The 27,921-nt window shown below is 37.1% G+C and overlaps 2 protein-coding genes and 1 long non-coding RNA gene across 3 annotated transcripts; 1 reads left to right on the top strand and 2 right to left on the bottom strand.

Annotated features, from left to right (window-relative positions):
* Window positions 1-1,614: 1,614 nt before the first annotated feature.
* On the top strand, window positions 1,615-2,658 carry LOC104456873 (phospholipase A1-II 1-like). The gene is made up of 3 exons (XM_039302867.1): window positions 1,615-1,699; window positions 1,834-1,967; window positions 2,116-2,658. The coding sequence occupies exons 1-3, from the start codon at window positions 1,615-1,617 to the stop codon at window positions 2,656-2,658; spliced, it is 762 nt and encodes a 253-aa protein (XP_039158801.1).
* A 1,100-nt stretch (window positions 2,659-3,758) lies between these two features.
* On the bottom strand, window positions 3,759-5,796 carry LOC104440863 (high mobility group B protein 7-like). Its single transcript, XM_018865054.2, has 5 exons — window positions 5,626-5,796; window positions 4,358-4,429; window positions 4,232-4,274; window positions 4,118-4,162; window positions 3,759-4,004 (listed from the first exon to the last, which is right to left on the bottom strand). Exons 2-5 carry the CDS (start codon window positions 4,402-4,404, stop codon window positions 3,906-3,908), a joined length of 234 nt encoding a protein of 77 aa, XP_018720599.2. The 5' UTR covers window positions 4,405-4,429; window positions 5,626-5,796; the 3' UTR covers window positions 3,759-3,905.
* Window positions 5,797-8,376: 2,580 nt separating this feature from the next.
* On the bottom strand, window positions 8,377-9,158 carry LOC104440869. Its single transcript, XR_724776.2, has 2 exons — window positions 9,045-9,158; window positions 8,377-8,562 (listed from the first exon to the last, which is right to left on the bottom strand). It is a non-coding gene; the product is annotated as an uncharacterized LOC104440869 (long non-coding RNA).
* Between the last annotated feature and the right edge of the window lie 18,763 nt (window positions 9,159-27,921).

Below are 27,921 nucleotides of genomic sequence, written 5' to 3'. Positions count from 1 at the left end.
GGCTCATTGCTGCTCAATGCAGCTAATTTCACTGGGGACCGGCACAATTAATTGTCCCTAAAAATGTAAGTCCATCAACCAATGCTTTAAAGACTGATGCCTCCTCCCTCAATGTGTAAATTGTTGGGGCTCCCTACTTGCTCTTTAGTGGATTTACCTTGGAAAACATCATACCGTAATACAGTTACCAAACCATGATCATGTTGCATGTTTAATGTCTTACTTTGCAACCGAACAACTCATCATTATTACAACCCCTAATAAGATGAGAAAATTACAAAACATTGAAAGAAGGATGAGTAAAAATAATTCATTTTTTACTAAGCCATGATCCTACAAATAAAGTAATGCGACAGTCGACCAAGGAAGAGATGGAGGGATCGAATTTAAGTGTTACTTGATTATTCATTAACACAGCACACACTGAACTATATCATCGATATAAGTTCCAGGGACTTATTTAAGTCGCCATGTCCAATACAATCCAAACAAGGAATTAACGGCAAAAGTAGAACAAGGATTCACCAAGCAAAGCAAATGAGCAGAAAGATAATAATCAAGGATAAATCTCAACGAGGGATCGGAGGTCCAAGCAAGAGATTATCTTAGTAGCATTGGACTTTCAATTTCACAATGCTGATTTTTACTTGAAAGCTACTTCAAAATGGTTGACAAACGGTCTATCATTTCTCCAAGGGATTTTGGAGGCTGAAAGCCCCTTAGGAATGCTAAACCAAACGCACCCATTTTGATCAATAGGACTAGCATCTTCCCTCTGTCTAATCGGGTACTTCCTATTTTTTTTGGAGTAGAATACAGGCATTGATACGAACATGATACGTGGTAGACAGGAAACTTAAATATGATGCTGCGATTTTATTGTGATTCTCTTTTAAATTTGTATTGTAAAGATTTATATTAACGAATGTTGAGAACGAACTTATACGAGTTATGTGCACGGTTACAACACATCAACAACGCAAACTGCAAGCTCTACACATCTGGACTTAATAGCATGGAGACAAAACGGTAATGGGAAGTCCTGAGAATTTGCGTATCGTCTTGGTGATGTAGTCATGCAAAACAGATGATGGCAATAACGCCACGCTCCAACGAAACCCCACCAAAATACCGTGAACGACAATAATCCGCATATTGCTAGGTTGACCAAAGTTCATGTTTCAGCCAACCTCCAGGATTTGCACGCCCCATCAGATCGTCATACAAGCTGAACTTGACTTTGAACCATCAATTTTTGGAACGAGTACTTGGGCTTTTGGGACTGAGTAAGCGTAGGAGGAGGATTGATTTCATCTGATTCAGTCCGATGTTTAAGCAAATACTAGAGAGATGGAGGGAGTTAAGTGGTCAGAACAACTGGAAGAACCTCCTGGACCTCCTGGACCTCGACCTGAGGCGGTACCTCATCCACTATGGCAAACGGGCCTAAGCAACTCACGACACATTCAACGCCGAGGTCAAGTCCAAGTATGCCGGCGACAGCCAGTACGGCTTGAAAGATTTGTTCTCGAAGGTCGGCTTGTCAATCGCCAACCCTTTTGAGTACACTACCACCAAGTGCTTATACGCGACATCTTCCGTCGAGGTTCCCGGATGTTTTTTGCTGTGGTCCTGTCCAGGGAAGCCTGGAACAAGGAGTCGAACTGGGCAGGGTATGTTGCAGGGGCGACTGACCAAGGCAAGGCTGTGTTGGGACGAAGGGATATATTGATCGCCTAGAGAGATACTATTTAGGTCCTGGAATCGGCTAGCGATTTCAATTTTCCGTTGACGCCCGCTACAAAGATACTTGGGGCAAACACCCTGATGCAGATGCAGACACCGCCGCAGATGCAGTCGCAAACGATGTTGATGGTATAATTCCTAAAGTGCACAGCGGGTTCCCCTCCGTCTACACCTCGGACGATCCTCACTCAGGGTTCAATAAAACCAGTGCCAGGAAGCAGGTAAGTGTCGTCCTCATCAAAGCATTGAAGAGAGAATTTGGTGCAAAACTCATTATACCTCATGTAGCTCATGTTTTCTCTACTGTGTTTCTAGGTGTTGCTCTCGCAGTCGCGGTGTTTCTGATGGTTTCTTCACCCGAAATTCCAGGTCCTGACGGAAGTGCAGTGGTTGGTTGACCAATACAAGCAGGAGGAAAATCAGCATAACCATTGCGGGCCACAGCCTAGGAGCAGCGCTTGCATCGCTGAATGCTATCAGCATAGCTTGGAACGGTTACAACAGGTCGTGCGGCATCCAATCACAACACCCTCCCCCGAGCCCCCGTGTAGGAAATCTCAAATTCTGCAATATTGCCAACTCCATCCCAAGCCTGCGCCTCCTGCGCACTGCCAACTTGCCCGACATGGTCTGAAGGTCCCAGTGACAGGGTACTTTGACGCCGGACAAGAGTTGCTTATCAACACTCAACTGTCCAAGTACCTCAAGTACCTCAAGAACATTTACAATTGGCATTCACTAGAGGCGTATTTGCATGGGTTGGCGGGGAGGCAAGGGACGAAAGGAGGATTCAAGCTGGAAGTGAAGAGGGACATGGCACCGGTGAACAAGCACCACTCGTTCCTTAGGGATGAGTATCTGGTGCCGGACGAGTGGTGGGTGATGATGAACAGAAGGATGGTTCAGATATAGGACGGCTCGTGGGAGCTAGAGGATCCTGAGATGGACGTACTATTCATCCAACGATGAGTCTTGAACCTGTGATCCTCTGATCATTTTCCCGTAGCCGGATATGAATCTCTAAAACCCAGGCACCCTAAGTGCCTGACTGCCTGCACAGAGCTAGGTTCGGGACACCTATCCTAATTCCTTATAGAGCAATGTCTGTGAGCTTTGTGAGCAGTGACAAGATGGTTGATGATACAACGAAGGGACTCTTGGTGAAGAATTACAATCAAGCGTGGAGACAATTGGTGCTTGCAAAAGGCAAACTATGCCCATCCATATGGTATTCAATCATCAATCTCTTGTATGTTCATACGTCCACAGGCAAAATCCTCGTATTTTGACGTCAGCTAAGAATTCTCGCTAACCTTTGCCTATCCACATTCCAAGTGAAGAACTTCGTGTGTAGAGAGGGCAGTTCAGTAGTGAATCAACCAACGGGAAGCTGCACACGATGGCCAAATTACTAGACATCTCCAACGTAGAAAATCAGATAAGCCTTGGCCAGAAGAGGGCAAGACTAAGTCAAAAACACATAATAAAACCAAATTTCAAGACGAAAGACATGGAAAGAGTTGGTTGGCCGAAACAACTGGAGAGGTCAACCTCTGGATCTTCGTAAAGGACAGGGTCCACATAATTTCTCAGGCCACCTTAACAGCACATAAATTTCTGCAAAAAGAAGGCGGCATAAAAAAATCAATTGCGGGCACAACACATTTCATAAGCAGGGCGCAATGGGTTTTACAACACCAATCAAACCGGCAGGCGCATAAAATTTGCGAAAGCATTCCAATTCCATTGGTGTGACAACCATCATCTAAACCTTTTACGTTATTCTATGCAGGCTGCAGAAACCCTAGTAAGAGAAAAAATCATGACGCAATAAACAGAGGAAATTACCTAAAAATGTACCAAAAATTCTTGCTGGGATCATTTAGCTGCTTCATCATGTAATCAAAAGAATTTATCTTATTGAGAAACCCATGTCTTACTCCATAAGTTTTAGGGAACAAAACAAGAGAACAATAGCCTGACAAAAGGTTCTCGGTTCGATCGGAGTGCCCATTTCAGTTAAGCACTAAATAGAACCTATCCTTGATTTGAGATATTGATAAGGTGAATACCCAGTATATTCAATGCTAGGCTTATAATGAGTATAAGGACCTCCAAAAATTCTCTTTTCTCCCTATGAACTTTAAGGTGTATGAAGTTTAGTCCGCAGCTTCAACCCCCAGCTTGTTATATATCTCCAGACCTTTCATAAGGGATGCAACTCTCTCCATGGCTTTCTTTTGATACGTCATCTTCTCCTGCATAAACAGTAAGGCTGAATCAATATTAATTGTATTCAATCGAATTGGTTTTTATTCTTGGGCTTTACAGCTTTTGTGAGCTAATATTGCATTGACAAGCGGTATCTTACCTCTTCAAGCAGGGAATCCCACTCCTTTGGAGCATCTTTTTGGAGCTGCATGCCACCAAGAATTGAGACTTAATCAGATCGACTCAATTCAAGAATTAGAGTTCCGAAACTCACTGTAGATTCGAACTCCTCCATTCGACGCTTCCTAAAATCCTCCCTATATTTAAGAACAAACAGCCACTTAACACACACAAAAAAAAATAAAAAATCGATATATCAAAATCAATCCAGCGCACTCACAAGAAAAGAGAAAAAGCTATGGGATGATACTTTCTGCTTCCTTCCATCTTCAATTGACGCTTGCATGGACTCCTTCACAACAAAGAGATACGGATGGAAATTGAGACAATAGAGTAATTGATCACATAAATTCTACCTAATAAAAAACGAAACAAAACGAAAGAGAGGTGATTGCGTAGCTCCTCGGGAATGAGCATGACCACCTTATGCTTCGTTGCTTGCTCTTGAAGGGTTTTTTTGCACGGATCTGTAGTCCAAATATGGTTGCTGTGTTCAAATCACAGTTTCGAAAAGCACAAATATATCCTAGCTAAAGTGAACAAATCCAATTACCACCAAACTTCTCAACCCAAATCACAAATATTTCTATCACATTGTCACTGACCTGCAAATTAGCTGATATTTACGAACCCATTGGGAGAACCAATTTCTCAGATATAATTAAACAAGCGACTCTCGACAGAAAAGGAGAAAAAAAAATGCGTAACAGGGCCCGAAACCTTTAAGAGCCATTGTATGTCCGGCAAACAAATTATGTCCCTCCCACATCATGACAACCTAAGATATGACCATCAAATCTCCAAGAACAATTGGCACAATACCATATCTCCTCGAACGACAACTTACATACTTCATAAGGAAAATTTAAAATCACCCAATCTTAACCAAAATAACTCAAGCATCGATCTTTAACCAACGAACATCACGTCAGCTTGCTTATAACAGTCTGAGATTGGAATTGGAAAAAGAAACACAGTCATATCTACATTAAGTAAAATCATTAATAATAAACCAGCTACGATTCAATCAACCTCCACACACGACGAAATTCATCGAATTGCAAAAATCTGGAAATCACATCACATAAAACCACCCAACTTTATAGAATACAATAAGCACGTAAAACCTTCGCGAACATCACATCAGCAGTCTGAGATTGGAATTTGAAAAAGAAACACGGAGTCCTATCTACATTAAGTAGCATCATTAACAATGAACCGAACCAGCCGCGATTCAATCAACCTCCACACATGAAGAAACTCATAGAATCGCAAAAATTTGGAAATTTGGAGAATCTCTAATTCCTCCACTCTAATCATCCCCTTATTTCGTTCTCCCGACCGGCCGCGGAGGGCATGGAATTGATCGGAAAATCGTCGAAACCAGATTGCCGCAGAGCGAGCTGAGATGAGACTATCCAAGTGCGCGATCTATCGGAGATAATTGAAGGCGAAAACGGAAATAGCAGATGGGATCAGTTCACTCACCAGTCCGTACGTAGGGAGGGGAGATCACTGAGCCGCGGGGGAGGCGACGGAGATCGGCGTGGGGCGGCGGCGGCTGAGCGAGAGGGAGTGGCCGGAGCGGGAGAAAACCGCCAAAAAGCGAGAGTGAGCGATCGGCGGAGCGCCTCCGAAGAGTTTTGTAACCGACTGGTACCTTCTTCGGCAAGAAAAGATGAGAGGGAAAAAAAAAACCTACGGAAGAGGGAGAGGAAAAATCGATATTTTCCCTGATTCTGACGTGGCGATGCCCCCAGTTCCACGCGCGGCTTCGGCGGGAGTTCGGGGCACGCGCGTTGTGAATTTAGTGAGGGTGCCGGATGGTCACGTTTTGGTTCGGGCTTTCCCCGTGCTGACGTGGAGCCCTGCCTCAATGGCCGCTTGCCATCACGTGGTCAAACGCTGACTCCGCGCTTGATAAATTGTCTGGGGTTGAGAATTTGTTTTGAAAAGAGGGAAAAAGAGTGAATTTTTCCCCTTCTTTTTTCCGAAATTAATAAATAATTCCAGGGTGAATTTCGCATTTTGACTAATTCTTTTAGACCCCATTATCCGCTTACAAATGCATGGCCTTACAATCTAACATTTTATCTTGCACAAGTAAATGACGTCGGGATCATTATCCCTTGAGCAAACAAAAAAAAAAAATCAACTAATTAAATGGCAATTCCAAAGAATCCTAATAAAATGGATTTCATTTAGAAATTATGGATGAAGAATTTATGCAAAATTAACCCAGAGGACTTCTTACGTTTTCATGATTTTTAGACAGAAATGAAAAGGGCATCCATATTTTGCATAATGATGAGGTTGGGTTAGAGAAAGTTGCCGCCTTCCCCTCTCCATCCCAGCGCATTCCAAATCACGGTGCTGCACATTAAATAGTCTAATGCATCATCAGCATGTATGTGCCTACTGTTCGTTACGGGAATGATAATGATGATGCTTTTGTTTAACCATTGTCATTATTGTTTCCAGGTATGTTTGGTGCACTCATTATTCAGCTAATGTTTCAAGTAATATTAACCAATTGTGTTTAGCTTGTAAATAGGTCCTAATGTACAGAAACATCAATCACATCCCTCATTCCTTATGGAAGATATTAAAAAAAATTACCACAAAACTTTGTTTAATATCGTCAAAGAGTTGCTCGAAAACTTTGAAGATATTGAAATATAAGATATTAAAGTGTACAATGGGATAGTTTATGAAAACCTAGACGATACAGTTGTTTCATTTTTGACTATTTTTATTTTATTTTACGACATTCTCTTTTTGACTGGTATTTATAACGATATATTTGGAAATTTTCAAAATATTCAATATCAAATAATATTATTTAATTTAAAAAAAAAAGTATATTTTACTTTATGTGTGTCAAAGCTTAATTATAATTATAACAAAGTATATTTTATCATGGATGATTTCCTTCAAATGATTTAACATAATACAATGCTCGTTATAAAATTCCTTCTATAGTTTTGTGTTTTTATGGATCGTTCCGGGAAAGAATGACACTATCTTAATGTGTGATTTCTTGTTAAATGTTACATGTTAAAAAAATAGTCGATGTTTAGCTTTTAATTTGATCATAACCTTAGAGCAACTAATTTTCAAAGTTGCATCAAGCCAAATAACAAACAGATCTTTCAAATTCTTCCATATTAATTTTTTGACCATCAAAAACAAATTTATCTCTAACTTGTGTATTTGTGACAAAATTATCATTTGTAAGTTTTCATTAAATTTCACTATCAAATTGCTAAATTCGATGACATATAATAGTTGACTAGCACACCAGTTTGGGATTTTACTCTCTATTTATCACATTCATACTATTTTTATGGTTTTTTTATGGGATTAGTTCACTTTGACAAATGGTATATTTGTCATAAATATATCAGGTTGGGATAAATTTATTACAAGTATACAGGTTTAGAATTTTCGTGATTATTTGAGATAGATTTGTCATAGGTATATCGATTTGAAATTTTTTGTAATAAAAAAATTAATTTATAATAAGCCTATCATAAATATACAAACTTTAGATTTTTCATGATATTAATCATTTATTTTATGCCCTAAAACAATGGAAAGCTTGTTCTTGCCAAGTAGGGTTTGGCTTTTGTACCCAACACAGCGTCGTTCACATCTTCTTCCAGTGTCCATCGGTCCTGCGTGTCAGGTCCCACAGGACTTTCTATGGCTAAAGCCTAAAATGTCATTGTTGGACATAAACTTGGCACATCGTATCACTCGAAGTGTTGTCATTTCCTTCCGCATGTCAAAGGGTCATTTTCATTTTTCTTTCAACCAAAGCAAAGAGGGCGCCACAGTTTGAATTGAATGTGTAAAAATGATTCGAATTGAAGTTGTTTTCTCCGTAGGGTAAACAATGAAAGCATTGCGGAGGTGATTTAAATAGTTATTATCGGAATTTTCATGAGAGGAAATTGAATTGTAAAAAGAACGAGAGATCCGTAATTTCATAAGAATATTGCATAGTCTTTATTTTATTATTTTGTAAGCAATGATCTTATCAGTCTTTCGAACGATGATTGTAACTCTTGCGAATAGAAGTGTGGGCATATGGGGAAGAGGTTCAATGATGAAGACTCATTGGGGGATGGAAAACAAATGTAACATATAGAATAAAATCGAGATATTAATCATCGTGCGATTGTTAATACCAGCAACATACGTAATCCAAACATGACATATTTTGGAATATCAATATAAAATGAAATTTTGCATATTGATTCACATAACAAATTTAGACGGAAATATGATATAATAAAGTCCAACAAAAACAACGATTTAAAATCAATATATCAGGAATATCTATTCACACACAAATCAAGGTGGAAGATTGCCTACTCAATACCCACTTTGTATGTGCAAGAACAAGTTTGGCACAAGACCCTGCAACATACAGTACATGCTTCACTTAGAAGGAGAGAACTTCGTGAACAATCGTGAAAAATTAGAAAAAGTTCGAAACATACTTTGGAACTTAACAATGAGAAGAGGTCAATTCAAATAGTTGATTAGTGCTTCCCAAGAGAATGAGATATATTCAAATGATTACGTCTGCACGCGATGGGCTTAATGCAAGCGTAGTATGATGCTCTATTCCCCGGATCACAGAGAGATGAAGTTGACATTTGAGCATATAGTACTTCAATACATTAACGCTTAAGAAATCACAAATTCAAAACAACAACATAGCATATGATCACATAAAATCTACTAACAATAGGGCATTTGATCACATAAGATCCACCTAATAAAGCAACATCTACATAGACAATCGTGTATACAATGAGGAGGATTCACCAAGCGGCATACGAAAAACTAACTACATTCAAAAAATGAAAGGAAACATAGAAATTGGCCAAGCCTACCTTGGATCATTGCAAAACTTCTCAGGAGCGATCACAACCTTCTTATGTTCCATAGCTTCCACCTTGAGCAAAACTGAGAGAACTTGTGTGAAAAAACCTAGGTACAATCAACGAACTCCTAGAAAGAAAAGAGATTGAATTTGTAAGAGATTGGAAAACGAAACAAGCAGACGCTTATGAACGGACGTTAAGAAATATATGGGAAGCAGCTAGACTTTTTTTTTGCAAAAGAGGGCAAAATTGAGCTAGGAGGTGTCTAGCCAAAGAAAAAAGACATTACCAATAATTTGCTCAAAATAGAGAACCCAAGATCAGTCCGACTGAAAAACAAAATGGTCGGCAACATAGTGAATCGGTTCAGAGACGAGAGAGAGTGAAAGTGAAAGGTTTAGTGAGATTTAACAGATGCTCTTTAAAGAAGAAAGCCCTAGGTCTAAAAGGAAAACACTCCTAGTTGGTAATGATGGGAGATTTGGCTCTTGGGTCTCCCAAAATTTATAAATTCCCATTGAGGATCCATCAAATGAAAAAATGGCGGAACTGACGTTAAGAAATATATGGGAAATAGCTAGGGTTTTTGTTTTTAAAAAAAGTGGGCAAAATTGAGTTAGGAGGCGCCCCACCAACAAAAAAAAAGACATTACCAATAATTTGCTCAAAATAGAGAACCCAAGATCGGTCTTGCTAAAAAAAATGGTTGGCAACATAGTGGAATCGATGCAGAGACGAGAGAGACTAAGAGTGAAAAGTTTAATGAGATTTAACAAGTGCTTGTTGAAGAAGAAAGCCCTAGGTCTAAAAAGGAAAACACTCCTGGTTGGTGATCATGGGAGATTTGGCACTTGGATCCCCAAAAATTTCTAAATTCTCATTGAGGATCCACCACATGAAAAAGTGTTGCAATGGAGCTCTTATTGAAGAAAAATGGAAATTAATTCTAGATATGAAATCTGGCTGATGATGATGATCTAAGTGAAATTAAGTTGAAGAAATATACCACTCCTTGCCCACCCACTTACTCAAACTCTCAAATGGAGGAAATTGCATTTAGGTGGGTCGGAGAGGAGGGATGGGCGAGTTCTTGACCAGTCACTCATCATATAAAGGTGGAAATACGACAAAATAAAATCCAACGAAAACAACAACTTAAGATCAATATAATCTTGTTAGTTTATGTCAAATTCATATATTAAAGTCTAGTATTAAATAGCAACATAGTGAATCGATGCAGAGATGAGAGAGACTGAGAGTGAAAGGTTTAATGAGATTTAACAAATGCTTGTTGAAGAAGAAAGCCCTAGGTCTAAAAGGAAAATACTCCTGTTTGGTGATGGTGGGATATTTGGCATTTGGGTCCACCGAAATTTCTAAATTCTTGTTGAGGATCCACCACATGAAAAAGTGTTGCAATTGAGTACTTATTTAAAAAATGGAAATTAATTCTAAATGCCAAATTCGGGTGATGATGATGATCTTAGTGAAATTAAGTTGAAGAAATATACCACTCCTTGCCCACCCACTTACTCAAACTCTCAAATGGAGGAAATTGCATTTAGGTGGGTCGGAGAGGAGGGATGGGCGGGTTCTTGACCAGTCACTCATCATATAAAGGTGGAAATATGACAAAATAAAATCCAACAAAAAACAAGGATTTAAGATCAATATAATCTTGTTAGTTTATGTCAGGTTCATATATTAAAGTCTTGTATTAAATAGCTAGGCTCGTTAGACTTGTTCGCTCTTTGGTTAAGCAAGGAAAGAAAAAACAAAGGGACTCGAAACCGTTTTCATCTTTCTGATCTTCTTTCCTTTCTAAGGAAGATACTAATCTTAGGGAAAATGAAATTTCCACAATGACTGCAAATCCTCTAAGGTAATTTGAGAATAAAAATTCTTGTTTTGCCAAAAAATTGATTTTGGATAGAATCCTTAGCTGAATAAATCAAAGGATTCTATTGATACATTCGAGTAATTAAACATTTCACAATTTTTGAACTAGATTTATTGTCATAACCTGCATTTTCGAACAAAATCGATTTATTTAAACCATGATCATGAGCAAGTGCTTCTCTTCTTGAAGGGGCCCAAGCTTAGATCGACCAATTCCTTATTGAAATCTTAGCCTAAGAAGCAAGTTAACGCTATTTAACAAATACACTGCATGCACATGATACGTCATCGTCAATTTTGTATATATGAAGACTCCTCATGATTTTAGCCCGAACTTTGGTTCAAAATCTTATCTAATACCAAATCTTTTGCTCTCTTTTCACTAGAATTGCAAGCATTGACATCCAATCTCCTCCAATTAAATGTACTCTAAAATGAGAGTTATATTCGTTACCTAATCAATGCTATATTAATAATTGTTCTACTAGCCATCGAGGAGGACCTGCGCACGCTAACTGCAAAGCTCAAACTTAGGTACTTGCCCATCTCAGTAGAGCATCTAAGAGACTTTTATACCAAAAGGGTAGTGCCTTCTTCACCACTTTTTTTTTTTTTTTTTTGAGTAAAAAAAGTACAAAAAGTCTAAAATCTACAATCCCAACTTTATCACTGAACAAAACATAAGTTGCAGAAGAGATCGGAGAAAAAACCTAAGTACAATCAATGAACCCTTAGAAAGAAAGAGATTGAATTTGCAGAAGAGATTAGAGAACGGAATGAGCAAAAAGGCTTCGAAACTGACGTTAAGCAATATATGAGAGGTAGGTAGGGTTTTTGTTTGTAAAAAATGGGCAAAATTGAGCTAGTAGGCATTTCGTTGAAGAAAAAAGACATTACCAATAATTTGCTCAAAACAGAGAACCCAAAATTAGTCTAACTGAAAAACAAAATGGTCGGCAACATAATGAACCGATGCAGAGACGAGAGAGTGAGAGTGAAGGTTTAGTGAGATTTGACAGATACTCTTTAAAGAAGAAAGCCTTGGGTTTAAAAGAAAAATACTCTTGGTTAGTGATGGTGGGAGAATTGGCTCTTTTCTAAATTCCCATTAAGGATCCACCACAAGAAAAATGGTGGAACTGACGTTAAGAAATATATGGGAAGCAATTGGGGTTTTTGTTTTTAAAAAGGGGCAAAATTGTTCTAAGAGGCGCCCTACCGGGAAAAAAAAGACATTACCAATGATTTGCTCAAAACAAAGAACCCAAGATCAGTTCGGCTGAAAAAAATCGTCAGCGACATAATGAATCGATGTAGAGACGAGAGAGAGTGATAGTGAAAGGTTTAATGAGATTTAACAAATGCTTGTTGACAAAGAAAGCCCTAGGTCTAAGAGGAAAACACTCCTAGTTGGTGATGGTGGAAGATTTGGCACTTGGGTCCCCCAAAATTTCTAAATTCTCATTGAGGATCCACCACATGAAAAAGTATTGCAATTGAGTACTTATTGAAAAAAATGGAAATTAATTCTAAATACGAAATTCAAGTGATGATGATGAGCTAAGTAGCTAGGGCTTTTGTTTTTAAAAAAAGGGGCAAAATTGAGGTAGGAGGTGCCCTACCGAGGGAAAAAAAAAAAGACATTATCAATAATTTTCCCAATAAAGAGAACCCAAGATCAGTCTGACTGAAAAAATAAAATAAAATAAAATTAAAATTAAAATTATCGCCAATCTAGTGAATTGATGTAGAGACAAGAGAGAGTGCGAGTGAAAGGTTTAATGAGATTTATGAATGCTTGTTGAAGAAGAAAGCCTTAGGTCTAGAAGGAAAACACTGACAAGTATGTGATGAGAGAAAATTCTTAGAAATGTGAGTAACATGAAAGATTAATTGATTATTTTCCTGCTTCCAATAATTTACAAATTTTTCGAAAAGGGTTCATCGCTTTAATTATGCTTTTTTTATTTGATTAAGTAGATATCCCTAACAAAGTCCAAGCGTCCGAAGGCATTCGAAGCTTACTCCAAATTGCTTTCTTAGGTCAATTTTGTGTCACCATTCTCTAGTATGTGTACACATGTGAAAGGGCGATGATTAACTCAAATAAGAGTCGGTAACTCAAAATTCACTCGAAAAAACTCTTCAAATAGAGAAAATCCTAACTCTTAGCAATTTACGAAAATAGGTAAAAAAAATGGACTTTAAATCTCGTGTTTCAAAATATTGATGCAACCATCGCATGTCCACTCAAAATAAGCCAAGCACCTGCCAAATGACAAGTAGTGAAACTGGTCACCTAGACAAGAAGCCAGGCACCCATCAACCCTATGCCCAGTCATTTCGTTCGATCGGCGGTCCGAGCCTTTGATAAGGAACGGGTAACTTTCTCTTGCAAAAGTTTGACTTAAATGTCAAGATGGTCAAGCTATTTTTGAATAATAAAAATGAAAGAATCGGAACGAAATAAAACAAAAAAATAGGAAAAATGGTGAATAACCAAACAAGTAAATTATATATGAAATATCAAGAGAAAATTATCGATCACTCATAAACTTTTTAATTTTGCCAATTTAAATTTGTTACGTAAAACATCAATGTAATCCTCCCGACTAATTTTTCTCAAATATAGCTAATGTGGCGGTCGAGTCACCACCGTTAACACCAAAAGGATTATATTTAAATTTTATGCAAATATTTAGGATTAAATAGGTAAAATTAAAAAGTTTAAGACTAAATGGGCATGCATACAATAGATTTGAGAGTGATTGGATGTCTAGCCCAACGTCTTGAAGTTGCCATAATGATGAGTGACCTAAAAAAGAAGAAAGCGAAAAAATAGGAGAGGAAGATATCACGCTCTAATTTGTGTATATAGTGATCACATTCCATAATCGTTCCTCCAGTTACGATATCACCATATTCTCTTCTTATTCTTTTTTCCTTTTTAAGAAACTAAAGATAAATTCATGATTAACCAACTATTCATGAATGAGGTCTAGATATATCTTCTTCTTTTCTTTTTTTTTGGTAAAAGGGTCTAGATATATCTTGAAAGTGAATATCCATGCAAAAAAAAAAAAAACCTAAGAAAAAAAAAACTCAAGTCAGATTTCCTTTTCCGATTTTGTGTCTATAAAGGTTTTGCCGCACAAGAATTGTCATCCACCCCGTTCATTTGGGATTAGACAAAAGTAAAAAGTGTGCTCTTTTGTAAAAAAATTAAAATGTCATATTTAAATTTGAGGATTTATGAAAGCATAATATGTTAGCCTACATCTTCTTTTTGTGTAATTTATTCACAATGTTAATTGTTATAGATTTTGATAAATAAATAAAAAAATCATTACGCATGATAAAAGAAATTATTGCCGATTAGGAATTTTGTAAAGATATCAAACTGGAGGTGATTGGATTCCAATTGAATGGGCATTTGAGTTTCTAACGCCCGGCCTATGCCCCATCAGGCTTTCACTGCTTCTCTTTGGGCAAAGAGAGCGGGAACAGGACACCCCACCCTCCCACGTCCTCCCCTTCCCTCCGACCCATTAAGTGCAACTTCCCCCATATGGGAGTTTGAGTGGGTGGGTGGGCAAAGAGAGCAGATAGAAGAAAGAGAAAGGAAGGTGCACGAATTTAGCATTTCTGAAAATGTCCCCGACATTGGCCACCTTCCGACACGACATTGCTACTTGTTCATTTCGTGAATATATACAGCATCACACATCTCTCTTCTTCACCCTTCCCTTCTCCATACTTCTCTTTCAATGGAGCCAGCTGCTCTCCTCCACCAGACATTCAACTTTGTCCACGGAATACGTGGATTCAGAACCAATTCAACCAAGACTTGACATTGAGTATTACATTCTTTGCTGTAAATCTATCTTTGGCAAGAATACTTTGATGCACAAAACGAGGCACAAGCCAATCTCTTCCATGCCATGGACGTGATCAGGGCGCACGAGCTTTTGGTCTTGAGATCGGTAAGCGAAGCTTCGGCATTTACAGCCATGCTTCATCATCTCTTGGCCAATCGCTGTGCTCTCAACTGCATAAAGATTGGAAATAGGAGCGACCAGAACAGGAGGAATGTAGCCCGCTCGCTGTAAAGTCGCGGGCTCATTCTTGTGGCTACAAAGCTTTGCACGTAGGCCTTATTAAGTTTCAGAATTAATGGAAAAGAACTAGTAACGCTTCTCTTCCCGGGAAGAGTTTTTTTCAGAAATGGTTCTTTTCTATTTCTAAAATTCTACTCTTGAAATAGAAAAAGAATAGAAATGTGTTTGGTAACGACACAAAATTTCTACTTTTGGAATAGAAAAAGAATAGAAATGCGTTTGGTAACGCAACAATTTCTTGTTTGTATTTATTCATTTTTTATTATTGCCGACGGATTGCCACCGCCCGCCCGCCGGTCACGGCCACGGCCGGCCCTCCAGCCGCCGCCGCCTCATGATCTGCGGCGGCGGCGGCCGGCGGCGGTGGGCGTGGCTCCGGGTAGTTGACGGTGGTCGCGGCAAGAAAAGGAAATAAAAGAAAATTAAAAAAGAAAATCAGCTTATTTCTAGAAATTGTTCCGGGACAAGAAACAAATTTTTTGCTTCTCATTTCTGCTCCAAATCTATTCGGGTTAACTTTCTATTCTCGGGAATAGAAAAACAACTGACGTTACCAAACAGGTTTCGTTCTTTTTTTGTTCTTGGGAACCAAAAACAGAAATTTTGAGGAACAGAAACGTTGCCATGCAGCACCTAATTATAATGAATCTATTAGATTTCTAACTTCGTGCAACCTGATAATGACGGTTATCTGTGCCGTCCTATCACGGTGTCCGATAAGTTTTTTACTCCATCATCTAAGTCCTTCATTTAATGGTTCTTTATTTTTATTTTTATTTTTATTTTTATTTTTATTTTTTTTAGGAAAAATGGTGGAGAGGGGTGAACGAGGTTAATGATCCCCTCCGGCTTTGGCCCACACCTTCTTTATTATTTCACACCATTTACGATCCACATCTCCGTAGTCGTTGCCGTGAATTAAATTCATGATTTCTTGAAAAATATGTGACGCTTCTAGTGCTAGGCCATGGACATGAGAGGTCCATCATTTCTTGGTCCAAATGTGAAAATCAAGTCATCGTAAGCGTTTGTCAAATTAAAATATCCATGTACCGGAAATTCACATTAATTGAATGAAAATCATATACTAGCTAAAGTAAAATAATATTGGAATAAAGACAAAAATTAACAAAATGAAATTTTCTTCGTTTTCTTTCCCCACGCTTTCTCTGGCTTATGAAACCTGTTTAGAACAACAGCAATTCCGTAGAAGTGAATAATCTACGGTCTAACCATATCTTTTAAATATTAACTGCTGAAGCTGGATAACGATATGTGGATCAAAAATTAAATGAAGATAGAATTTCAAACTGCTGTTATCAAATCATTATATTTGGATCACCTAAATACTGTTCTTTTATTATAAGTTTTAAGACTTTTGATACATTTATTCCATTAAATTGAGGTGGGCAAGTGTCACAAAATACATAAAAGACCCCTTCGTGTTCCTGCGAGAGATTAAAAAACATAAAAGTTCATTCATGAACCATGGCTTGCATAACTGATGATGATTCATGGATATCAGTAAGCAAAAACATTACCGACCAAAAAAAAAAAAAAAATTAGGTCAAAAGCACAATTCTTTGTTTTTGTGGCGGTGTTGTTTGTTGAACTCATGTATCTTAGGATGGTGGGGGTACATTTTACCTGCGAGAGAGAGATGCCATAGAATTTAAGGGATCCGATAGGTTTTGTTTTAGTCGCTTCGTATTAATGGAATAATTGTCCAAAAGACCCTAAATCTTTTGTACGACAACTAATTTGGTCATAAACCTTTTGATTTGGTTAATTTAGTCTTAAACCTTTTAATAATTTTCCAATATAGTCATTTCGGTCAAAATTGATCGAAAATCAATGATGTGAATAACTTTAAAATTTATTTGAATTTTCTGGATTTTTTTTAATAATTTTTTTTCTTTTTTCCCATTATTCATCTTTCCAAAATGGCTAATGGCAGTCATTAGGACCTCCATAGTGGTTGATGGCAGTCTTTGGGACATCCACAATGGCCAACAACCCATGTTGGCCACTGGCCACGGGCTATAAACCTTGCCTGCAGCTGGCGAACACTTCTTAGCCCTTGCTTAGTGATCAACAAGGGCGTGCAGGCCCTCCCCTAAGCCCATAATGAAACAAAGAAGAAGAGAAAAATATATAAACATTTTTAAAATGCAAAAATTGTTAATGTCAATGTCTACAATACCACGAAGATAACTAGCATTCACATTGGCAATTACAAGCTAATTTTGGCCAAAAGGGTTAATTGAAAAATTATTAAAATTTTTAAGAATAAATTAATCAAATTAAAAAGTTTAGCACTTAATTGGCCATTGTACAATAAAATTTATAACTTTTGGATAATTTTGCCTCCTATTAATTAAGGGGATGTCAAAATTTGGGGGCTTTAAATTTAAATTTTGCTAATTTAGTAGCATCTCACAACATGGAATTGGATCGTCTTGCACCATAGCTTTTTACGAAATTGCAAGAGCTTGTTCGTGCCCTTGTTTTAATTCTTGATTTTGGACCCAACCAACATATCTAAAGTTCATGACTGTTTATATCTCCTATTATCCTTTTTTTCTGAATCCAATCTTCCATTTTGCTTATTTAAATCAAACACCTCCTTTTAACGAGCATCTACATTGGTTATACATACAATATAAAAATGTTTTGATTTTCGTTAAACTAATATACAACTCATCAATACAGCTAAGGTCATGGAATCCATAGTAATGCCTAATTTAGTCACTTAACAAGTGCTTTTAGAGTAGTCGATAACATGTTCGTTAGCAAAATAGTTAGTATTTTGCTTTTTCTAAGCCATGCACATTTGACTCACCATCACTTTAGTACTGTCATTAATAATATTCATCACGGAGTCAAATAAGTTGTTCGGTACTATTCACAAATTTTCATAATTACACTATCTCCCAGATTTTAGAATATTTTTTCATTTCAATTCATATCCTAAATCAACATTTTTACCTTTTTGATTTTTATAAATATTACTATAATTCCAAAATATAACAGCGAATAGAGTTATATCAAATTCATATTCCTCTTATTCTAAGATGAGCTTTTTATAAGAATAGATACTAACAATATTAATTGAAATTTAGATTTCTTGTGCCTAAATTAATCTAAATCTTGTTCCTGATTTTTTAGATAGATGGGATTTTCTAATTTTTGTGTTTCTTGTTTTCTCGATTAAATTTTGTCAAATCTACAAATTAGCAAATCAAAATAACATAAACATCAACTCGAAACAAGTCTAATGAGAATCTAGAAACATGGCCATACTCTTTGTCAATCTAGAAAATGGATTGAAATTCAAAAAATGTTTTTAGATTTGAGTGATAGCATGTAACTTCGAAATTTTTTAACTCTTTCGCAAAAAATTGAGGGATTATGTTGCACAAATAAACAGCTCAAAGACTAAATTGAATATTTTAGGAATAGTTCGAGGATTATATTAAGCGAATTAAAAGTTGAAGGATGGCCAAAGTTGATGAACTAATTGTGTCATTATTTCAAACAGAAACTATGGTTTTAAAACCACTTTCCCGCAATCTGACTTCGGTTCTCACGTATAGGTTCGGATCCATGAATTGGAAAAAGAACAGACCTACCCGGACCCAGTCCATACTTTTTGGAATTGAGAACCCGACTCGATTCTATTTGCCCCAGAATCAGCCCAAAACCAGTCCAGAACTGGACTAATTGATATTTTGACTGGGCCTCGCATAACTAGTAGGCCCATAAGACCGACTTTGTTCTTCGCGGCCATTCACGACTCCTCCATTTTTCATTTCAAAGGAAAATTTGAAACCTTCATCTGCAAATCCATTTACAAGGCCAGTCCATTAATGTCGGGTGCAATTCGCATGAAAAATGACGGCTTGCCCGTCCCATAACGACACCTACCTTTTTTTCTTTTTGGCATAACGACATCCACTTCTTCAGCCACAAAACCGCGCCTTTTCAGTCCGATTTTAGTTTGACCCAAAAAAGAAGAAGAAGAAGAAGAAAGAGAAGGGCATAGCATTCACATAGAGAAATACTAATCGCGACCTCCTGACAAGTACCGCATGATTAGTGGCGCTTGATTAATTGCCTTAACTTTTCAATCTTTCAATCAATCGACTGAATCAAATGATATTTGAAAACATGAAAATCCATGATGCGATTAACTCGGATGCTGTTTTCAAGCACAGCATAGATCAAGCGTTGACAAAAAAGAAGGCTAAACCAAAGTATCGTGCTAATCAATGGCTGTCCTTTTTGTTGAGCATCGCACGAAGTCAAAGTCCTCCATTGTCATGCTTGCTCGGAAACTACAGATATCATAAGGAAATTATTCATTTAAAGATGAGAAGTGTGTCAATGTGAAGATGTGAAATTTGAAAGCTTCGGAGATATAAAGGCATAGCTAAAACTGTTAAAAAACTTGTTTATAGACAATTGTGTTGTAAACACTATAAATATGAGTGTTCGTGTATCGTAAAATCATCCATGTACAAAAAAACATATTATCTTTCAACTTTTGTGCTGACAAAAAAATTATAGATTATGGTTATAGTTTTCAAACTTTCGTCGTCGATTAAATTATTATTTATAGTTTTTAGATCTATGTGGAAGATTAAATTTCGACGTATATCTTTATCATATATACTAGCAGCGTGGCGAGTATGATGGCTGCGTGCGGTGCATTTCCGCAGGACATTCGGCGGGGACATATGAACTGCGGGCGGCGGACAAAAGCAAAACCCCGTCGTTCCACTACAAAGACGTGGCCGAAACCTGAGTTGTACGTTGATGACCAAGCTCTTCGGTCAACTTCCAAACAAAAAACAAACCCACAGTACAGTAGAGGAACGCTACACATGCCAAGGCGCACTAATTTTAAAAAAACTAATGCATTAAACAATACACGTTATAATTTGATATCTAAATAAGCGGAGTACCGGAGTTTTGTAACAATTTCACGATCTAGTCATACTTTGTAGTAAGAAATTGTCAGCAGACAGTCCCATGCTCCTCACTAGGGGTGAGTAGCGGTCTAGAGTCTACCCTGAACTGGCCCAACCTTACTGATCTTGGTCCGGTTTTCAAGGGAATCGGATCGGTCCTTGGTCCTAAGATTCCAGGACCGGTACCGTGCTGGTTGGTCCTCGGTTCTGGAAGTTTAGGGTCAATCCAACCCAGACCAACGTTGATAAAATATATTTATATTAATTGAACAGCTTGAATGACGATGTGAATGACGGCGTGAAACGGTGTGAATAGCGTTGTGAAATGGCTTAAAACATCCTCAGCCTCGTCTTATTCTTCTGTCTTTATCCTGTTCATTTTTCACTTAAAAACGAAACTTTCCCTCATGAGCAAGAGCAACCTTGCCCTATTCGCCGTGCACACTCGCCCACTCGTCAACCGTCACTCATGGCTCGTTGCTCGTCGTTCGCTATTATTTGCTCGACTTGCTTGCCGCTCGGCGCTAGCCGTTGGACTCTTGCCTCTCTCGACGCTCGCACTGCTTGTCGTTGGCCACTTGCCGCTTGCCTAGCTCAACGCCCGTGCCGCTCACCACTTAATGGCCCCGCTGCTTGCCTCTCTTAGCTGGCCTCGCTCTTTGCCAAGTAAATCAGAAGAAAATAAAAGCCCCAATTAGAAACCCCTTTGCTCGTGAACTACACTTGCCATTCGTCGCTCGCATGACGGCTCGCCCCTGTTTGCTCACCTTTGCGAACACAACTCGACTCTTGAGTTTCATTTTTGCTTGACTTTAGAGCTTCAAGCTCATGTATGTTCTTGATTTTTGCTAGATGGGTGGTGGGAAATTAGGTTGGTTTAAGAAGTAGGGTAGATGCTTGATTGAGGTGATCGAGCTCTGCCGTTGCTCGAATATGGTCAAAATACGTTCATGGAGCTGGCAACTCTGCATAGTAGTGTTGGGTTTCTCAAATTTTTATGCCTGCGTGTGCTTGGGGGGATTTAGTTAGAACTGGATCACTGCGTGATTCCTGTTAACTCCACAGAAGGGACGGGATTCTCTTGAAACTTCTGTTCGGTTGATAGGCTACGGCATGCACGATAAATTCTGGAATGGTTGCTCAACAATGAGCAGAGTTAAATTTAGTGAGTTGGATTTTCCATGAACTGGACTTCATGAATTGAGACAGCTACCCATGAGAAAGTAAAAGTTTTCGCCTTCAAATATTTCCTATTACATTAGTTTGGAGGACAGGGATCTAAGTGGAGTTGAGCTGGTGGTTAAATAATATGCTTGAACATCTGTTTGGATTATAAATAGAGTGATTGAAACCATAAGCTTGGTGGAGTTGAGCCACATAAGCTTTCATCTACATTCCTTGCAAACATTTTGTATCCCTGGTGTTACATAGTTTATTGTAACTGTAGTGCAAGTACTATTCAAAGCCAACACTAGGGGCTTAGATTATATGTGACTTTTTATGCATACTTTTCAATTGAATGCTTGTTTGGTACAGCTTCCTACAACAATTACAACTGGGAAAAGTGTTTTTGTAGTTTTCGTTGGGTGATTGATAAACTCCCCACGAGTGAAGCACCCTCAAACTGCAACAGTTGCAGCTTTTAGGAAAATGCGTCGCCTAGTTTTGAAGTGCTGCAACCATATATTGCCAAGCACACAAGTTACACCACTTCATAGAAGAACCATAACATTGCTACGACTATAACAAACATATGGCATAGTGTTGTTCTGTGCAAATAATCCTAGGAGGTCAGCTTCCCCTCGACTAAGTATGTAATAAGAGCTACACCTGCAGCAATCATGACATCCACTGAGCCTTTTTCCTTATGTTGTGTTGGCCCTTAGTTTGATTCTGGAAACAGAATTATGCAATAGCATCTTGAAATATGAAAAAAAAAAAAAAAATTGTTGCATTTGAAGATATTTCTTAGAATATAAAAACAGTCATTTTTTTTACAACATCCTTTTCTGGATCCATTCAGCAAGAATATTACTCTTTATGAGCATCTTGTATAGGGAAATATGTTTGTTGATGAATTTATTGGTATAATAGCCATGTTATATGATAGTATTGGGGAATATGGGTTTCAACTTTCGACTAAATTAGTGATGGCAAACTGTGATTTCTTATTTCTGCTTGTCTGATAATATGTGATGCTAATTGATTGCATTATCTTTAGTTATGTTCAAGTGAAATTGGCTGATGGTTGCTGCTACTTTAGCAAATCATGAAGTACATGATAATATATGCTAAAGTTTACATGCTGGTACTTAAATATTTATGTGAACTTGATGAATTCAGGTAACATGTCAACTGAAGTGGAGGGATGTTACGAGATGAGTCCCATAATGGAATTGCCTAGCCATGGATGTGAAGAACACTTAAAAGAGTCGATCGAGGTATCTACTAGTCATCCTCCTCTTTATAAGGAGTGAAAAATGGATAAATCTATTGTGTGCGATAATTTTTTGAGAATTATAGATGAGAAGAAAAAAAAACATGTATGGTAAAATGCATTCATTGTGGGAAGGAGTATGCATATGCTATTAATAGTGGTATTTCAACAATGTTGAAGCACTTGAAAAGGTGCAACAAGTATCTTCCTAATATAGATAAGAAGCAAAAGTTGTTTGTACCACGTGGTGTAAATGTGCCTAGCAAGGCAGGGGGAGATACCAGTACTGATGCCACTAGTGGTAATGTCTTAACAACATGAAAATTTGATCAAGACCGGTGTAGACACATGCTTGCTCGAATGATCATCCTCAATGAACAACCATTTTCTATAGTTGAGCGTGTTGGGTTTCATGATTTTGTCACTAAGTTACAAGCTCTCTTCACACATTTATCTTGATTTACAATGGCTAGAGATTGCATGAAATTGTATATGAGTGAAAGAAGTTGTTTGAAAAATTACTTTGGTAAGCTTAGGTCAAGGATTGCATTGACGACTGATACATAGACTTCCGTTCAAAATCTAAACTATTTATGTCTTACTGCACATCTCATTGATGAAGACTGAAAATTGCGTAAAAGGATCATCAATTTTGTGGTGATACATAGTCACAAGGGCAGGGAGATTGGGAAGATAGTTAAAAAAAATGCATCTATGATTGGGGAATAGAAAAAAAAATGTTTCTACAATCACAGTGGATAATGCTAGTGCAAACGATGTTGCCATTGATTATTTGAAAGATAAATTTTCAAGAGACGGGTCATTGGTTTTAGTTGGTGAAACTTTACACATGAGATGCATTATGCATATATTAAGCTTGATTGTCAAAAATGGCTTGTTTGAGGTACGTGATTTTATTGCTTGTATTTGAAATGTTGTTAGATATGTGAGGAGTTCTCCCATGAGAGCTAAAGCATTCCAATCTTGCATTGAGGCTGAAAGGATTACTTACAAGGGTTCGGTTTGTCTTGATATTGCCACTAGATAGAACTCCACTTATTTCATATTAAACACGGCCATAAAGTTTAGAAAAGCTTTTGAAAGGATGGCTGAAGATTTGTCTTTTGAAATTGAGCTTAATAATGATTTTCTAAAAAGTGAAGATTGGGAAAATGCCATTATTCTTTTCAAATTCCCGAAACAGTTTTATGATGCCACCACTCAAATGTCAAGGAATTTATATATTACTTCGAATGATTATTTTGAGGGAATAGTTTTTTTGTACAAATAGTTGAAAGATGTTTGGATCCTAAGCTTAGAACTATGGGTACAAAGATGAAGAAGAAGTTTGATAAATATTATGGAAGTTTGGATAAAGTAAATATGATGGTTTTGATTGCGGTGTCGTTAGATCCTACAAAAAAGTTGCATTATGTGAAGTATTGTTATGAGCAAATTTATGATGATGAAGCAAAAATTGATGAGATGCATAGTAAGGTGAAGTACATGTTGGAGCGCTTGTATTCATTTTATGAACAATCTTTTCTTGGTCATGGTAACTGATATTTGGGGGGTCAAACTATGATTACTAAAAATAGCAGTGCTTTCAATACCGATGGAAATGATGGTAACGACGAGATTAACATCAAAGCTTGGCGAAAAAAATTTTTCCATCAAAAGAAAGGAGGGCGTGATGATAACAAATCAGAGCTTGAATGATATCTTGAAGAGGATTCTGAAGATATTCCTGATCTTGATATTTTGATGTGGTGGAAAAGTACTGGTTTGAAGTATAAAATTCTATCTTTGATGGCTTGGGATGTTTTATCTATTTCCGTGACTACTATTGCTTCAGAGTCGGCTTTTAGTACTTCAGGCCGGGTGCTTCAATGGTTTTAGAAGTTCCTTGACTCCTAAAGTGGTGGAAACTTTAATTTGTACTCAAGACTGGTTGAGAGCTGCTCGTGTGCCTATTAATGTTGAAGAGTGCATTAAGAATGCCGAAAAGTTTGAATTGGGTAAGCCTAAATCATCCATATTTCTTTTTTTACTTGTTAATTCTTTTTTACATCTAATGAATGAGTTCTTTTTTTCTTTTTATGTGTGTTGTTTGTTTTGTTTTCAGGTATTCAGAAGTTAAAGCGATCATCTAACAATTAACAAAATGTGAAGTTGTATATTCATGGTTTATATTAAGTATTTTGAACTTCTTATGGTTTAATTGTTTAGTTGCACTTTGCTTTTGAGTTTGTGTCAAATGGAAGAAGTTCTGGAATAGTAGTATTGCCGTTGTTATGATGATGTGCTTGTCAAGTGGTGTGAAGCTTCATAATTGGTTGATTAGACTTTGCTTGATTGAATGTATGAATTGTTTTTGCATATGGTGTTACAAGTATTATTGATAGATGATTGCTGGAGAAGATGGCTAGAAAACATCTTTTGGCCTAGAATTCTTTTCTCTTAAACTTACCATCTCATCCCATTTTCCGAAGGGAAGAATGATTCAAAGACAAATTAAAAGCAAGACAATTATAGTATGCTTCAACGATGGAAACACTTTATCTCTATTAGTAATCTCGATTATTTATATAGTTTGTTGTTTTTAACTAGTGTGATATTTTTATGATTACTTTATCTTAAATTTATGTTGAATATGTACTTATATTTATAGTTTGGTTGCTCAACATCGTATTGTTGATTGATATGTAATTTGAATTAATGAGTTTTATTTTTTAAGGAATAAAAAATGAAATAAAAAAATTATCAATTAGTCCCGGGTTGACCCTGGAACCGAACTGAACCGAACCCATAGGGTCGGTCCGGTGCTCAATCCCAGACTCGAACGGGTCAGTCTTTGGTCCCAAAAATTGAGGACCGACACTGTGCGAGTTGGTCCTAGGGTTAGGTGTCGGACCGGCCCAACCAGACCATGATCACCCCTACTCCTCACACGGTAATGCATGTACATTAATGGTTGCGATTGATTTGCCGAGAAGCAAGATGACCTTTCTCAAATCAATTTAGGGTGAAATGGTCGAAATAAATTGATTACGCATGCAATTAATGCTTTGTTTGTTTTACTGAAAATGGATGATTTGAAAAATATTTTCTTAAAAATAATTGTTTGTATCTTTTACGCAATAAATGAATGCTAATTATTTTCATTGTCCATGAAAATACTTAGATACAATTTATTATCATTAATGAATTTTTCATCGATTAATAAATGATCAAGTTAAGGAAGATGTTTTTCAGATAATTCGTTTTCCGTGAAATAAGATGGAACATGAGAAAGCAAGAAATTTCATCAATATGATTTTTCAAGTTACTTTCAGTAATTAGACATGATAAATTTGTACATTCTGTGGCCTTTCAAGTTTGATCCGTAGATTTGGCTAATGTGGAGGTATTTTCAGAGAAGCTAAATATGTGCATCAGCTGTTTCTACTCTCTTTGCCCACTAGCTCACTCAATCTCCGAGATGGGGAAAGTTGCATTTAAGGGGTCATTCTAAAATCTACCTTAGAACTTTAGTCAAGCATTTCAATTGTCCTACAATTACTTTAGTCTCTTTTATTTTGTGATGTAATTTTTACTTTACTTAAATACTATCGTGCAGCTAGATCATACCTGATATGTGTAATTTTGATAATTCATGAGTCCCCCAATGCAGACTCACGCTTTCCTTGCCTTCCAGACAGAAAATAATAAGAATATGAAATTGATATTTAAATTTTCATTTCTAAGACCGGATGAATAAGTCATCCATTGTTTTTAGGCTGCTCATTTCATTTTTGTTTAATGAGCAATCGGATAAAAATTTGATGTGAAAAATAATTTTTTTTGCACGAAAATAAATCTGAGGGAGTGACTCACAAGGAATTGGCTTCCAATTCTAATTTTATGTATAAAAAAATGATATCACACTTACTCATACATGGCTCTCACTTAAATATTATATGAATACTGTGAAAAGTAAATAAATGCATCATCTGTTAATTTTTTTTTGTTGCTATTTTTTATTTTGTGATGTGGACGTTCTTGGTTTCTCTCTAACTTACCTAACCCCAGCCCCCAACCACCCCCACTCTCTCATTGCTCGTGACTGTAAACTACTAGAAAACGACAACCTTTCTCTTCCTGTTGTCTTTTGCCTGTATTGATTTTTTTTTTCTTTTTCTTGGCTTTGACTGCCACTCCTCTTGTTTTTTCTCGTCTGAAATATCTTGCGTAACATTCTTTTGCGATGTGATTCTGGAAAACTTGAAAGGGTCTAAGGAGAGTTACAAGGTTGGCAATGATGGCCTAGGGTTTGTTTGGTTTCTTGGCAATCCAGCAAATTTTTTTTCACAACTCGTCGCGCGAGGGGAAGCCACGAAGGAGAGTCTTTACAAGCTTTTACCAACTTTTGTAAATCGTACAACACACTAACTTTCTTTTCACTTTACCAGCTTTTACAAACTTTTCACCAGTAAATCGTGCAACATCCTCTCTCTCTCTCTCTCTTTGGTCATCATGCTTCTCGCCACTGCATGGCCATCGCTATTACTTTCTATCGTATTCTTGATAATAATATGATGAAAGTTACCTTTGTTCATCATCTCCTCATCCCTCTCCTGTTGTCCTTCGCATGTATTGATTTTTTTTTCTTTTTCTTGGCTTTGACTGCGACTCTTGTTAGTTGAGATTTTATGTGTATTTTTAGGTTTATAAAATGATATCTTTTTTGGTCAACTGATTTTATTGCTTTTAGTTGGTTGAGATTTTGTGTGTATTTTTAGGTTTATAAGATGATATCTTTTTTGGTTAACTGATTTTATTGCTCTTGGTTGGTTGAGATTTTGTGTGTATTTTTAGGTTTATAAGAGGACCTTAGATGAGTTTGAGGCGATTGCTTGACAAGTTAGCCCAACTCTTGAAAAGCGTGATTAAACGTGTAATGAGACTTAGAAGGAAAAAAAAAGGGAGAAAATAATTGCACTATAAGCTCTGTACCTACGAAAGCTATGATTTTTTTTTTTTGTTAAGCTGCTAATTTCAAGGCTCTTGGGCGAGACTTGTGCGTATTTTTAGGTTCATGCATGTTTTAATATAAAAATTCAAGTTTTTAAGAAATTGACGTGTAACTATGTTGAAGTGGCGTGAAGGGACCATAATAAGAATGCGAGGAAGCGGACAGTAGTATATATCTCTATATCAATAATTTAGCTAAGAGTTAGTAACCAACCATTCCAACTTTTTCCAAATACCACAAACCATAGCATATGCTCCATAAGTAGTTTACTTCAGGATAATATCTTAAAAATCTATATTAAACATCTTTAGACTCGTTTGGATAAATAAAGGGCTCCAAAGATCTATTACATTGAAAAACAAACTACAATATATAACCGGGCCAGTATGGTCTAGAAAAATAAAAAAAGGATGGACTATTGGTTTGATCGTGGTGGCAAGTCAAA

Source organism: Eucalyptus grandis, chromosome 10 (genome assembly GCF_016545825.1).
Source record: "Eucalyptus grandis isolate ANBG69807.140 chromosome 10, ASM1654582v1, whole genome shotgun sequence".
Classification (NCBI taxonomy): domain Eukaryota; kingdom Viridiplantae; phylum Streptophyta; class Magnoliopsida; order Myrtales; family Myrtaceae; genus Eucalyptus; species Eucalyptus grandis.
This window is presented reverse-complemented; position numbering and strand designations above follow the sequence as displayed.